A 12,793-nucleotide genomic window follows, 5' to 3' on the forward strand; every position below is an offset into this window, starting at 1 on the left:
ATGGCAATAAACACAACCTCTCACAATTGGGCTTGAGCATTTCTGGGCTCAACTTCACAATGAAAAATGGACTTCCACTACCCAATTAAACCCCATTTACAGTAGTTTCCAATCTAAATTTAATAAACCCTGCATTTTCAAAAAGTCTCACATTTCTATCTCTAATCTAATTCAATCCCTAAATTTGATTTTAAATTCAACTAATATTAACACCAAAAGAATTACCAAATTTATAGTTTCAAGCTAGGGGTTAAATTATCAATGTACCTTTTTTTAGGGAAAAAAACTAATTTAAGATAATTTTAAAAAATATGAGTCTAAATACAACCAGATCAGACTTGCTCATGGGTCGCGCTACCCAGTTTGGCCTAGGGCCTACTCAAAAAGTGGAAGGGTTTAGATAAAAATATATGCTCGAAAAATAGGTTTGGAAAAAAATAAGGCCTGTTTAGAAAACTAGCCGAGCCTTGGGTAAGGCTTTTTCAACATGGGCCCGGCCCGATTATGTAAAAAAGCTGCAATCTTTTTTTTTTCTATTTTCTTGTTATTTTTTTCACTATTATGTTGTTATTATATAACTTTTATTTTATTGTTAATTTTGTTACTATTTTAGAGGCAATTGCTTGTTAATTTACACTTATCCTAGTGTTATTCAAATATATATAAGGTTTTTTTAAATTTATTTTTAATTTGTTAGAAAACCTTTATTTTAATGGTTTTAGTATTTTTCATGTATTATATATATTTAAAAATAATATAAAAAAATTAATACGGGGTGGACTAGGCTTAGAGAAAATTTTAGACTCCTTTTTCAGGCCAGACTCAAACTTAAAATTTTCGTTAGAGCTAACCCGGCCCATGAGTATCTCTAAATGCAACCATGCGTTATTCTAAAACGTTATTAAATTAAAAAATTTTAAATCCCTATCAGCCCTTTTGTGTGTCTCTAGGCAGGCCTATGTTCGAGTCGGTAACTTGGTGTCCAACGTATTGGAAATTATCATTTTCTTTATGATATTTAAATTTCTTTTTGACAATTATGATATTTAAAAAATTTTAGTTCGTTAATTATCTCCAAATTTTCAAGAAAACATGTGACCAGTTCAATATTCATAGTATAAATGTGAATCCATTTTTTAATTATGTGAACATCCGTAAAACAATAAAAGTTATGATTATATTTTAAGAAATAACTTATATTAAAAGTTTTAGTATTGAAACAACAATTAAGGCATAAAATTAGAATTATATACTAGAATTGGTACCTATGGGTTATTTGACTCAAGATTAGTTAATATTTAATGTTAGATCTTTCTTTTAAATGAGTTGCTTGATTTGAGGTAAGCACATAAATGATGTTAATACACAACACAAAGTAATTTCAATTGAAATGCATGGAAGCCAAGGACGAAAGGGAAGTCAACACTAAGAACAGGAAGAGAGATGGGAAGGGACGGAGTGGGGAGGGGTTTTTATTTTTATATTTTTTGGAATTATGATTAAATTGAGATTATTTATAGATTTTGAGGATTATTTTTTAAAATTATGATTAAACCAATATAATGTGTGACAATTGAGAACTGTCATGTCCCATTATACTCTTCTTAACGGAAATAGACAAAAAAAAAAATCTCAATTATTTGAGTTGTCAGTTTTAAAAAAAAAAATTATGATTGGGTGACAAAAAAGAGATTAGAGAAGATATTAAATTAATTTTATATGTTTAAAAATGAAGGAAGTGTTATTATTTTATTAAAAATTATTTGGAGTTAAAAAAGATGACGTGAGTGAGAGCATGACAAATCAATCCAGAAAAGGCCAAAATTTAATTCCACGGTCAACTTTCGTAAAAAGAAGAAAGTAGATATGCGTGGGTCCCCATTTTGTATCTCTATGACACATTCAGGCAAATCAATTTTGTGAAAATGTATTTTAAGTGTTATATTAAAAAAATAAACACATAGGTCTCATTCAACTCAAGCGTACAAAGTTGAGAATGATGGGAAATAAGAAGAAGAAGAAAAGGTCGGTTGATTAAGGGTGGGACCCGAGCAGCAGGCGAGAGCCTCCCAGGCCGCCTGGCCTGCACGCGCAGTCAGGAGAGTGGGACCCCCGACAGCCTCCCACCCCCACGTAATTTTATGGCCCATCCCTTCCCCTCAGAGGAGACGTAGGCCTAACCCACCAATCCAGGTTGAAGGGATGAAATTAGTTTTTTTAATATTTATATTATTAAAAAATTTAAATAATATCAAATTTTAATACAGTTAATATTTTTTGTTTACTATTTAAGTGAATATGTTTAGAAAATTTTATAAATCGAAATATTTTATTTAGAGTTTAACTATAAATTAAAAAAATTATGTTAGTTATTAAATTATAAATGTTAATTTTGATCTAATTTAATTTAATTTGATTCTTGTTAATAATATATTGATTAAATTGATCCATTTATTAGTAAAGTGACTAATTTAATTCAATCTTTATACAAAATACACTTTCTAAATACATTTATCCTTCTAAAAATTATAAAAAAAATACCTTGGAAAATTTTATAAGAAATTTCAGTAATTTTATAAAACTTGTTTTTTTTTTCCTTTTGTATAATTGTGATTTGTACTCACCCCAATTTCATAAAACTTCTAATGTTTTATGTTTTAAAAACAATTTTTTATATATAACAAATTCAATTCAATAAAAAATTTGGCATAATAACTATTTTGGCTCTCCAACTTTACAAATAAATCATTTTAGCCATTGAACTTGTATTTTTTGTTAAATCACTCCAAAATGGATGGAGAAGTTAACATTTGTTAACTGCCACATAGATGACATGTCAACATTTAATTAACTTTTTTAAAAATTTTAAAATTTTAAAATGTATTTTTATAAATTTTTTTATAATTTATAATTTTTAATGTTAAACAAGTTAATTAAATGCTGGCATGTCATCCATGTGGCAATCCAAAGTTAAAAAAATTCTAACTTTTTCATTCATTTTAAGGTGATTTAATAAAAAAAAACTGCTAGCTTAAGGGTTAAAAACGATGAAAATTTAAATAGAGGGTTAAAATGACTTTTTTTCTTTCTAAAGTTAGAGGGCCAAATAAGTTATTATGCTCAAAAATTTTAAGAGGGCATTTGGTTTGACGAATTTTAAATTAAATTTCGTAATAGGAGTACGAAAATATAAAATTACAGGTGAAATGTAAGATTATCTTGTTTGGTTCATTTGGCATGCATGTAAGATTTATATAATTGGCTGATAGAAATGTAACTGGAAGCATATTTTACTCAATTGTCGTTGTTATAAAATTTGTTTTTTAAACAAGTTTAGTTCCTTTAATAAATTTTTAGTCTCAAATCCTATAAAATTATGAAAAATTATTACAATTTATATATTAATAAGTAAATATACAGGATTGAAATAAATTTATAAATCATAATTAAAATAATTGATGAAAAAAATAAAATCTAATGGCATGATGTACATTATGGAAAAAAAAGTCAGGAAGGAGGAGGCTGTAATTGATCTTCATTTCATGGTTTATATATAGAGAAAGGAAAACAAGTGTTGCATTCATAATAGATATAAATCTTTTTGATAAATGCTATGCAAGTGTTATTAAAACAGAGAATTAAAAAATGGATGGAATATTGTGTAAGACGTGGGAGAGGGTAAGGGACATGCAATTCAAAGCGATTATCCTTTCTACTTTGGAATGATCCCACCCACTGCACAACAAAAGGCCATGCCATAACTCTCTAGCATTATCCATACAGAAAGCCATTCCCTTTTTGTATGAGACCAGTCTCTAGCATTTTCTCTTTCCCTTTACCCCTCACCCTATGGTTTTTTATGTTATAAAAAAATATTTTATATTTGAAATTGTAAAAGTTACTAAAAACTACTTTTAAATGTTTGATTATAATACAGAGTAACAAAAATGAAAAACGTATTTCTTGATCTTATCTTTCCTATTCACATGACTTTATACTTATGGATAGGATATTAAAACTGCTAAGCTGTTCAACAAATTAAGGGGATGTTTGGTTGAAGGTAATGACTATGCCATTACAAGCTTATTACAAGCCTATTTTGCAGGCCCACATAAACAAATGTTTGGTTCAATTCAATACCATATTACGAGTGTATTCAATTCCGGGCTTAAACAGAGATATTTTTTTTTATTTCTATTCCCTTCCCTCTTCACCGTTTACCCATTCGTTGCTTGAAAAACCCTATTTTATCCTCACCAAATTCTCACCTCAAAAACACTCTAATGATAGCCATTTCTTGCTTCCTTCGACTCCGGTATTACTCCCCTTCATACAAGGTCAGGTAAACATTTTTCGTTTTGCTGTTCCTTTCATTTTCCAATCTGTCTTTTTTTCTTACCCAAGTTGCGTGCCGAGCTAAGTAACGAGAGCTTATAACCCAAGTTGGGGGCATTAAGGTGGCTTAGGACAAGAGAGAATTGAACAACTAGTTGGCTTGGGAAGGGCTTAAGTGGGCCCTTGCTGGCTCAGGGTGTGAGAGGGAGGTGAAATTTTAGACCTGGTCTGAAATTGAAACACTCTGTAAGGAGGTTGAACTTTAAGACGTTACGGTAGTAGGCTAATCCTTGGCTTAAGAAGCTGAAAAGAAAAAATGGTTTTGGCTTGTCAGAGCAGCAAATAACCCCTGGCGGATTAAACTGAGTTAGTACCTCTTTTGGTGCCGCTCGCTCACTCTCTTTCTCACCTCAAACCTTTTTCTTTAAAACAACGTTATTTAATTTTTCTTTCTTAGTCCTAGAAAAGATAAAAAAAAATTAACCTAAATATGGTATAATTTGATTCTTTCTGAGTCAATACCTATCTCATGAAACATGTAGACTTTGAGCTTTATTGTCATTGATTGCCTGTTAAGAAATTTGAAAAGAAAATCAAACTGTATTTGAAACCACACAGTTCGTTTCTTTCCGAGTTTAATTAATTAAATTGATGTAAATTGAATTCTTATGAAGTTGTTTACTGTAAATAAGCAAAAAAATTCTTTCAAAGTCAATCAACTAATTAAATCATTATATTTTGACTATATAACAGAACAAACCTATTTCTACAAACTATTATTGTGCTTCTCGGTAAAGCATATGTGCATCTTGAATGTTGTACCTTATTTTGCTGGTGGATGTATATGTACTTTGGTTTCATGCGGAAATGCAATGAGATGCTTTATTTATTTTTAGAGTTTCTGTTGATAGAGGAAAACCATACTCCCTTGAATATTCATTTGCTTTGTCATACAGGCCAGAAAGACATCATCAATGGAATCTGTTGATTCTTCTGGTGAAGAAGAGTAAGTTACTCTTTACATTTATAGTTTTCTGCTTTATTATTTCGATTTCTTTTAACTAGTATCTCTGCATTTGAAAACTTACTCAGGCTTTATGCTTTTGCAATTCTTGCTTAGCACAAGCATGAATCTTAGTCCATCTTGATCATTTGATAGTCAATTGTTTGTATGATTTGACTTTGAGATTGCAGCTAATGTGGGCTGTTTTTTTAATCATTACTGATTTGTATTGATAACATTTGGATCAACAAATTTCCCATCCTCACTACTTTCCATATCTAAATGATTGACCTATTTAAAAACTAAACAATCTAACAAGTGATGGTGATTCCAATGAAACAAATCAACCCCTAAAGTGGAATATAAATCATTTCCACAAACAAAAGGTAAACAAAAGAATCAACCCCAAAAAATTCTATTCTAGAATAAGCAGTATCAATTCTGAACTAAAACAAGATAAATCGATGCTTACCCACTTAAAGTATAGGAACAATGATTGACAATTAGTTGGTGTGACAGATTTACTTCTGTTCCAAACCAGATAGAACATCTTACCACCCTTTGTGAGTTGAATTTAGATTATTCTATAATAAGCTATAATGCTATATCTGCATGAGGATGAGCCATCTTACCATATTGACTTCAAATATATATTATGCATATATGTGTGCTCAAATCATTGGTGATTGCTTACCACAGTGAGTCAACGGTATTATATTTAATTTAAATCTAATTTGACCTAGTATGCTTCGTTCATTTATAATTTCAAAGTTTCAGTTTTTTAATATCGAATTGGCACAATGAATCTCGAATATTTAATATTTAAGTTTGTTGTTGTTACTTTCTACTGATTTTCTTTGTTATTAGTCTATCCTTACATTTTGAAGGCAATAGATAATTGAGTTTCTATTTTCTAAGGTTGTATAGTAATTCTCATTAAAAACTAATGAAAGCATGATCATATTTTGTACCTATCTTCATCTGTTTTATGCAATTTAAATTAAGATTTTTGTATTGAGTTGCAGGCAATCATTCATTACCCTTATTTTTCCACTGGTTTTCATCTATTTTGATTGATTCAAAAGTTGTAGATTTTATCTGGCATTTACATGGTTGCTAAGGACATTTTCTTGGAATGATTAGTTCTTTATCCATTTCTATTCTCATTTTCCAGGTTTCATCTATTTGATTTCTTCAGAAGCTGATAGTGTTCATGTTTCTCTTCTAACAACTTTTTTTCCACTGTTTCTTGATGCCATGTTCACTTGTAAGTAGTGCATGTTGTATCTTATCATGATTTATTGAATTATTGTGGTTTTGAACTTGTAACATTATGTTTCTCATTCTTCCTTATTTGGTTGCTCATAAAATTGTGGGAAAATGGGTATTTCACTATTTGATAGAACTTGTAACATTGTGTTTCTCATTTTAGTCTAGTCATCTATACAAGCCTTTTTCTCATTCTAGTTTAGTCATATGCTAGATGAGTATGCTTTAATTGTTCAACCTTATGTAATATTATGTGTTATTTTTAGTTGTATTGGTTTCATGTTTTCCAGTCATTTTGCCTTTAGTTTTTTGTTAAGTTTATTTTTATTTGGATTTTATAGTTGGAACCATTACGTGTTAAATGTGTATCCTCTTGAAATAATAGAATGGTTTGTGTTTTAGCTAAAGAAGTGGTTGAATGTAGCAACAAGAAAGGGAAAAATATTACTCAAGGGTGTGCTAAGGTAACAATACCCTCCCAATGTCTTTGTTGTAAGTTGGTTTTGTGTTCAACTTTGGAAAGATAAAATTTGTTAATGGATAATGAGGCTGCCAAGGTAAAGAACAGCACACCCTTGTAGGCTGCCAAATGCCAAGAGTCAACAACAACAACAAAAATGAACAAGGAAAAGGGACAAACAAATATCTCCACTGGAATGATGATACCATTACTCTTTTCTAGTAATATGGGAAAGACAATATATACATGTTAAACTACATTTACAATTCAAATTTGATCTTTTTACTTTAAACAAGAATATTTTGGTTATATTTAATTTTCGATATGTTTTTATTTTTGATGTGTTTCATTTAAAACTATTTTAATATTTTAATATATTTTTAAACTATTTTTATTTTCGATATCTTTAATTTATGTTATATTTAATTTTGGTCTTCAAACAATATTTTATATTACTTATATTGTTTGATTAAAAATTATAATTAACACTACAAAAATTATCTCAACAAACGAAACAAAAAAAAAGAAAGTAAAATACTACAAACAAATCATGTTATTGTAAGAATGTAATGTATATGGAGTTTTAGATTTTATTTAAATAAAAATAATATATATTTTTCTATTCACAATTATTAATTCAAATAAAACATTAGTTAATTACAATGTGAGGATGAATACAAACTTTTTAATAGGTAAATTAAAGATCGAATATTTTAAAAATTTTCATATAATATATGCATATTTTTGTAGAACTGGAAACTATGTTATTTGGATGTAGATGTATTAAATGAATATTTTTCTTAAAAATAATTATTAAACGTCAGTCATCAATTAATCAAATCCGCAAAAACACTTTCTTTTTTTTATTTTGTTTTATTTCTTTTTTGGGTAATTGATAAAGAAATGAATTTCAAGTTTTTTACTTGCAAAGATAGTTGTAATTTCTATTTTGTGCTTTGTAAATATTCTTAGTATGTATTGTTCATTTTTCTTTGATAGTGTGTTATTGCTTCCTCTTCTTCTTTGGGTTGTTTGATTGCTTCCTCCACCCACAGTTGAACGTCTTGTATTCATTGAATCACTGTAAGTTCTTTGGCAATTAAATTCTTTGATTTTATTTTACTGTTATTGATATTAGTATTGGAGAAATGTGTCACTTTTACTACAATTTGAAGATATGTAACACTTTAATATCTTGCAGTAATGGCTCGTCTGCCTTTAATAGTACAAAGTGTGACGCGTAAAAGAATTGGTCTTGCACTGACAATATGGTTGCAAATGTGTACAGTTGCGAGTTGGTTCTTAGTTACATTAGGTGCCATTCATAGCCTACATACTTGTAGACCAGGGATTAGATCCTATATTTTAGATTTTTATGCAAAACGAGATTATGTGAAAAGACTTGTATATGCTAGTGACGAGACCTGTATTGAACAAGTTAGGATGAATAAAATTACCTTTTTTAAACTATGTGAGATGTTACAAACTTTAGGGGAATTGAAGTCGTCAAGGAACATGCTTGTTGATGAGTAAGTGGCAATGTTTTTACATATCATTTCTCATCACCTTAAAAATTGAGTTATCAAGCATCACTTTAAAAGGTCTTGGGAAACCGTTAGTAGATCATTTCACAATGTTTTAAATACTGTCATATGCTTACAAGATGTGTTATTTAAAAAGATAAGGCCAATTACAGCTAATTCTACAGACCCAATGTGGAAATAGTTCAAGGTATTGGAATGAGTTCTATATATAGCTTGTACATAATTTAGTTGATTTAGATTTAAATATAGTATCCTAACTCAATGTTTTATACATGTGATGTAGAATTGCTTAGGTGCTTTAGATGGAACCCACATCAAGATTAGGGTTCCAATAGTTGATAAACCTAGATATCAAATGCGAAAAGGTAACATAGCAACAAATATGTTAAGTGTTTGTACACCTGATATGCATTTTGTTTGTGTTATTCCTGGTTGGGAAGGTTCTGTTGCTGATGGACGGGTTTTTCGAGATGCCATTAGTAGGAGACATGGACTAAAAGTTCCTCATGGTAAAGTGCAAAATTAGAGGACTTTAATTAATCTTTAAGATTATAGTTTTTGGGAAATTAACCATGACAAACAATTTTTTTATAGGTTGTTATTATCTAGTTGATGTTGGATACACATATTGTAAGGGATTTCTTGTACCTTTTAGAGGACAAAGATATAATTTGAATGAGTGGCGTCAGGGTTACCAACCAAGTACTCTGGAAGAATTTTTCAATATGAAACATGCTTCAGCACGTAATGTTATTGAAAAATGCTTTGGGTTATTAAAACTTAGATAATGAATACTTAGGAGCCCATCATTCTATCTTGTGAGGGTGCACAATAGAATCATTATTGCATGTTATTTGCTCTATAATTTTATTCGAACTATATGAGTCTTGATCCTATTGAAGCGGAGTTGAGAAAAGGATTACCTAGTAATGTGATAGATGACGATGAACCAAATATCGTAAATATTCATCCATCAGATGCATGGGCTACTTGAAGGATGGAACTAGCCAACCAAATGTTCGATGAATGGCAAGCATCTAGAAATTAGTTAGGTTTAGGGTAAATATAGTAAAAGTTAATTTGCTTATGTTATTTCATGTATCTAGTTTATGAAAATTTGGTGGTGTTTGAATTGTTTTTTGTATTGTATAGAGGTGCTCATGGGTCGGGCCCAGAAAAAACTTTCGGCCCGTGTCCTAGGCCCGAGCCCGGCCCGAAATATTGGCCTGAAATTTTCTCCATGCTCGGCCCGGGAAAAAATTCTTAAGCCTGAACTCAGCCCGGCCAGGCCCATTTTTTAATAAACACCAAATTCTTTTAAAAAATAAAAAAGTATTTTAAAAATATTTTAAAAATAAAAAAATAAAAATTTATTATATTCGGGCCGGGCCCGGGCCAAAAAAGTGGTGCCCGATGCCCAGACCGTTTTCTAAATGGGCCTCATTTTTTTGCCCAAACTCATATTTCGGGCCTATATTTTTACCCGAACCCTCCCATATTTTGGGCCCGGCGGCCCATGAGCACCTCTAGTATTGTACTAGAATTGTTGAATTATAATTTATTTTCTTTTGATTCATCATGAGTTATAATTTTATAAAGTGTTGACCTTTTGATTCATAATATTGAACTTAATTTTAATTTGTTTTTTTCTTAAGATAGTTATGTCAGGTTTTTCACAATCAAGTGTTTCTTCCCAAAATTCTCGAGGAACCAAAAGGAAATGGGTTCCAGAAGAAGATGTTGCATTGGTTACCTGTATGGTCGACTTGCACAATGTCGGAACCTTTAATGTTGATACGGGATTCAAAGCCGGTTATTTAAATGAGTTGAAAAAAATGTTAGAAAAAGTTTTACCCAATACCATGTTGAAGGCTAAACCTAATCTTGAATCGAGGATTAGGACATTGAAAAGGGATTGGTCAATCGTTTATGACATGCTTAGTGGAAAAAACACTAGCGATTTTGGTTGGGATGAGCATAAGCAGCTTGTTGTTGCTGAAGATGTGGTATGGAACTCATATATAAATGTAAAAATTATTTCAAGTCTTTTTTATCTTATTTTGACCAAACTTATATCTAATATGAATTCCTAATTTTTATAGAGTCATAAAGAAGCCGGTCAATTCAAACATCATAGTTTTCCTTATTATGACCAACTTACTGTCATCTATGCAAAAGATCGAGCCACTGGGAAAGATGCTCAAACAGCCACTGATGTTATTGAAGAAATAGATGTTGAGGATGTAGCTACTACAAATACCCATGAAGAAAGAAATGATTTCTATGGATGCGAAGCTGATGTTTCTTTGGATGACATGGATCTTTCAGCTACACAAACGCAACCAGCTAGAAACAAAGGTGATCCCACATTTTCAAAGAAGAAAAAAAAAGATTTCTGATGCAATTGATCATATTTCTTCTACTTCATTTCATGATGCTTCCACTTTATTGGCGGAAAACATACAGACCATTAGTGTTGAAACCAGTAGGAGTATTGCCTCCGAAGTGCTAATTCAAGTCAGAAATGACCATTCAAGAAAGAGCTCTAACATTATATCCAACATTATGTGAAGTAAAAGGTTTAACTAAGGATGAGTGCTATCGCGCATTGAGCAAAATTCTAGATCATCCAACGCAAATGCTCATTTTCTTTAGTTTACCTTCTTCTGTGCGATTGGAATGGGTCAGAAGATTTCTTGCTGACCATTAAAAATCATGGTTGTGTTGATGATATTTTGGTAACTTTTTGTGTTTGTAATATTTGGATGGTATAATGACATGATAGAATGTCATTACAATGTTGTTACTTTTTAATGTTGTAAAATTTTATAACATATGGATTATGACATATAAACTAATGAAATCATGCAACTTTTTGTTAATATATGAATATTATGTTTGAATGTGAAATATAATTCTCAAGTTATTTATTATTTCTAATATTTTGTTTTTTATTGTAGAATAATTAAATTATTTGTTTCACTAATGATATTTTAGCACATTAAATATGTATTGCAGTTTAAAATAATAAAGTAGATTATATATTATTTTTATAGTATTATCTATTATGATTTTTTAATTCATATAATAATTATATTAAGAATTTTATTAAATTATATATTATTTTATTAAATTATATTTAATAATAATTATTTTAAAATATGGTTAAATTATTTATTATTTTTAATAATAATCTTATTAAAATTTAATAACAATAACAATAACAATAATCATCTACCTAAAAAAAATTCTGCTAAGGGTATTCTAGTCATTTTAGTTTTTTTCCTTATGCTATTACAACATCATTCCATTCAACCAAACACAAGAATACTATTATAGTTCTATTTCATTCCATTCAACCAAACAATTGAATTATTGATTATAGTTTTATTCAATTACAACTCTATCCAATTACAGCTCTATTTTATTACAGTGAACCAAACATACCTTAACTTCTTTAACAACTTTTTAACAACTAACTTCTTTAACAGTTAGCTTCATAACTAATTATTCAACTGCTAACATTTTTCGGGTTTTCTGTCTTGTGTTGATTGTTTGATTGATCGCTACTGAGAGGAAGTACACGTAATGCATCTCGAAAGAAGGAAATTTTTTTAGAGTAATAGGCTTGGCGAGAACATCTACAACTTGACTTGCCGAGAGCATAAAATTTACATGGAGAATACCATCGTAAACCTTTTCTCGAATAAAATGATGATCAATCTCTATGTACTTAACATTGGCATGATGAGTCGGATTAGCTTCCATCGATACTGTGGAGGTGTTGTCACACCACACTATTAGTATATGCTGAAGATCGGTGCCAATTTCAGTCAACAACTACTTTAACCATAGTAGCTCAGAAAAACAGTTTCTTGAAGAATGAGAAACAACAGCCTGTTTCTTGAAGCACCATGCAACTGGATTAGAACCAGGAAAAATGCAGTAACCAGTGGTTGATCGTCTGTCTTCAATTGTAGATTCCTAGTCAGCATCAGAATAACAAGTTAACTCAAAAAAACCTTTAGTGAAGTATAGTCCATGATCCAAAGAACTATTAAGATATCGTAGCACACGTTTCACTACCTGCCAATGTGTATCCTGTGGTGTATTCATGTACTGACTCAGTTTTTTTACACAGAAGGCTATGTTCGGACGTGTAATGCATACATACTGCAGAGT

The 12,793-nt window shown here is 30.2% G+C and overlaps 1 protein-coding gene across 12 annotated transcripts; it reads left to right on the top strand.

Annotated features, from left to right (window-relative positions):
* The first annotated feature begins 4,036 nt into the window (after positions 1-4,036).
* Positions 4,037-11,518, top strand: LOC107909522 (uncharacterized protein At2g29880). Of its 12 annotated transcripts, none has more exons than XM_016837085.2 (7): positions 4,065-4,342; positions 5,292-5,341; positions 6,513-6,605; positions 8,067-8,150; positions 10,271-10,638; positions 10,714-10,969; positions 11,078-11,494. In XM_016837085.2, exons 1-7 carry the CDS (start codon positions 4,284-4,286, stop codon positions 11,083-11,085), a joined length of 918 nt encoding a protein of 305 aa, XP_016692574.1. In that variant the 5' UTR covers positions 4,065-4,283; the 3' UTR covers positions 11,086-11,494. The 12 variants fall into 12 exon arrangements, 10 of the variants coding, with proteins under 10 accessions (XP_016692574.1, XP_016692580.1, XP_016692575.1 ...); XM_016837088.2 differs by adding an exon at positions 4,422-4,701 and having other exon boundaries at positions 4,068-4,342; positions 10,714-11,398; XM_016837091.2 differs by lacking the exon at positions 6,513-6,605 and adding an exon at positions 4,422-4,701 and having other exon boundaries at positions 4,067-4,342; positions 10,714-11,398.
* The last annotated feature ends 1,275 nt before the right edge of the window (positions 11,519-12,793 follow it).

Source organism: Gossypium hirsutum, chromosome D02 (genome assembly GCF_007990345.1).
Source record: "Gossypium hirsutum isolate 1008001.06 chromosome D02, Gossypium_hirsutum_v2.1, whole genome shotgun sequence".
NCBI classification, from domain to species: domain Eukaryota; kingdom Viridiplantae; phylum Streptophyta; class Magnoliopsida; order Malvales; family Malvaceae; genus Gossypium; species Gossypium hirsutum.

Bases quoted from the DNA above. Each gene is read 5' to 3' on its own strand.
- LOC107909522 (XM_016837083.2), top strand. From the start codon at position 4,284: ATGATAGCCATTTCTTGCTTCCTTCGACTCCGGTATTACTCCCCTTCA. The intron at 4,343-5,291 runs GTAAACATTTTT...TTTGTCATACAG, and splicing joins TCCCCTTCATACAAGGTCAG to GCCAGAAAGACATCATCAAT. The intron at 8,151-10,270 runs GTAAGTTCTTTG...TTCTTAAGATAG, and splicing joins CTTGTATTCATTGAATCACT to TTATGTCAGGTTTTTCACAA.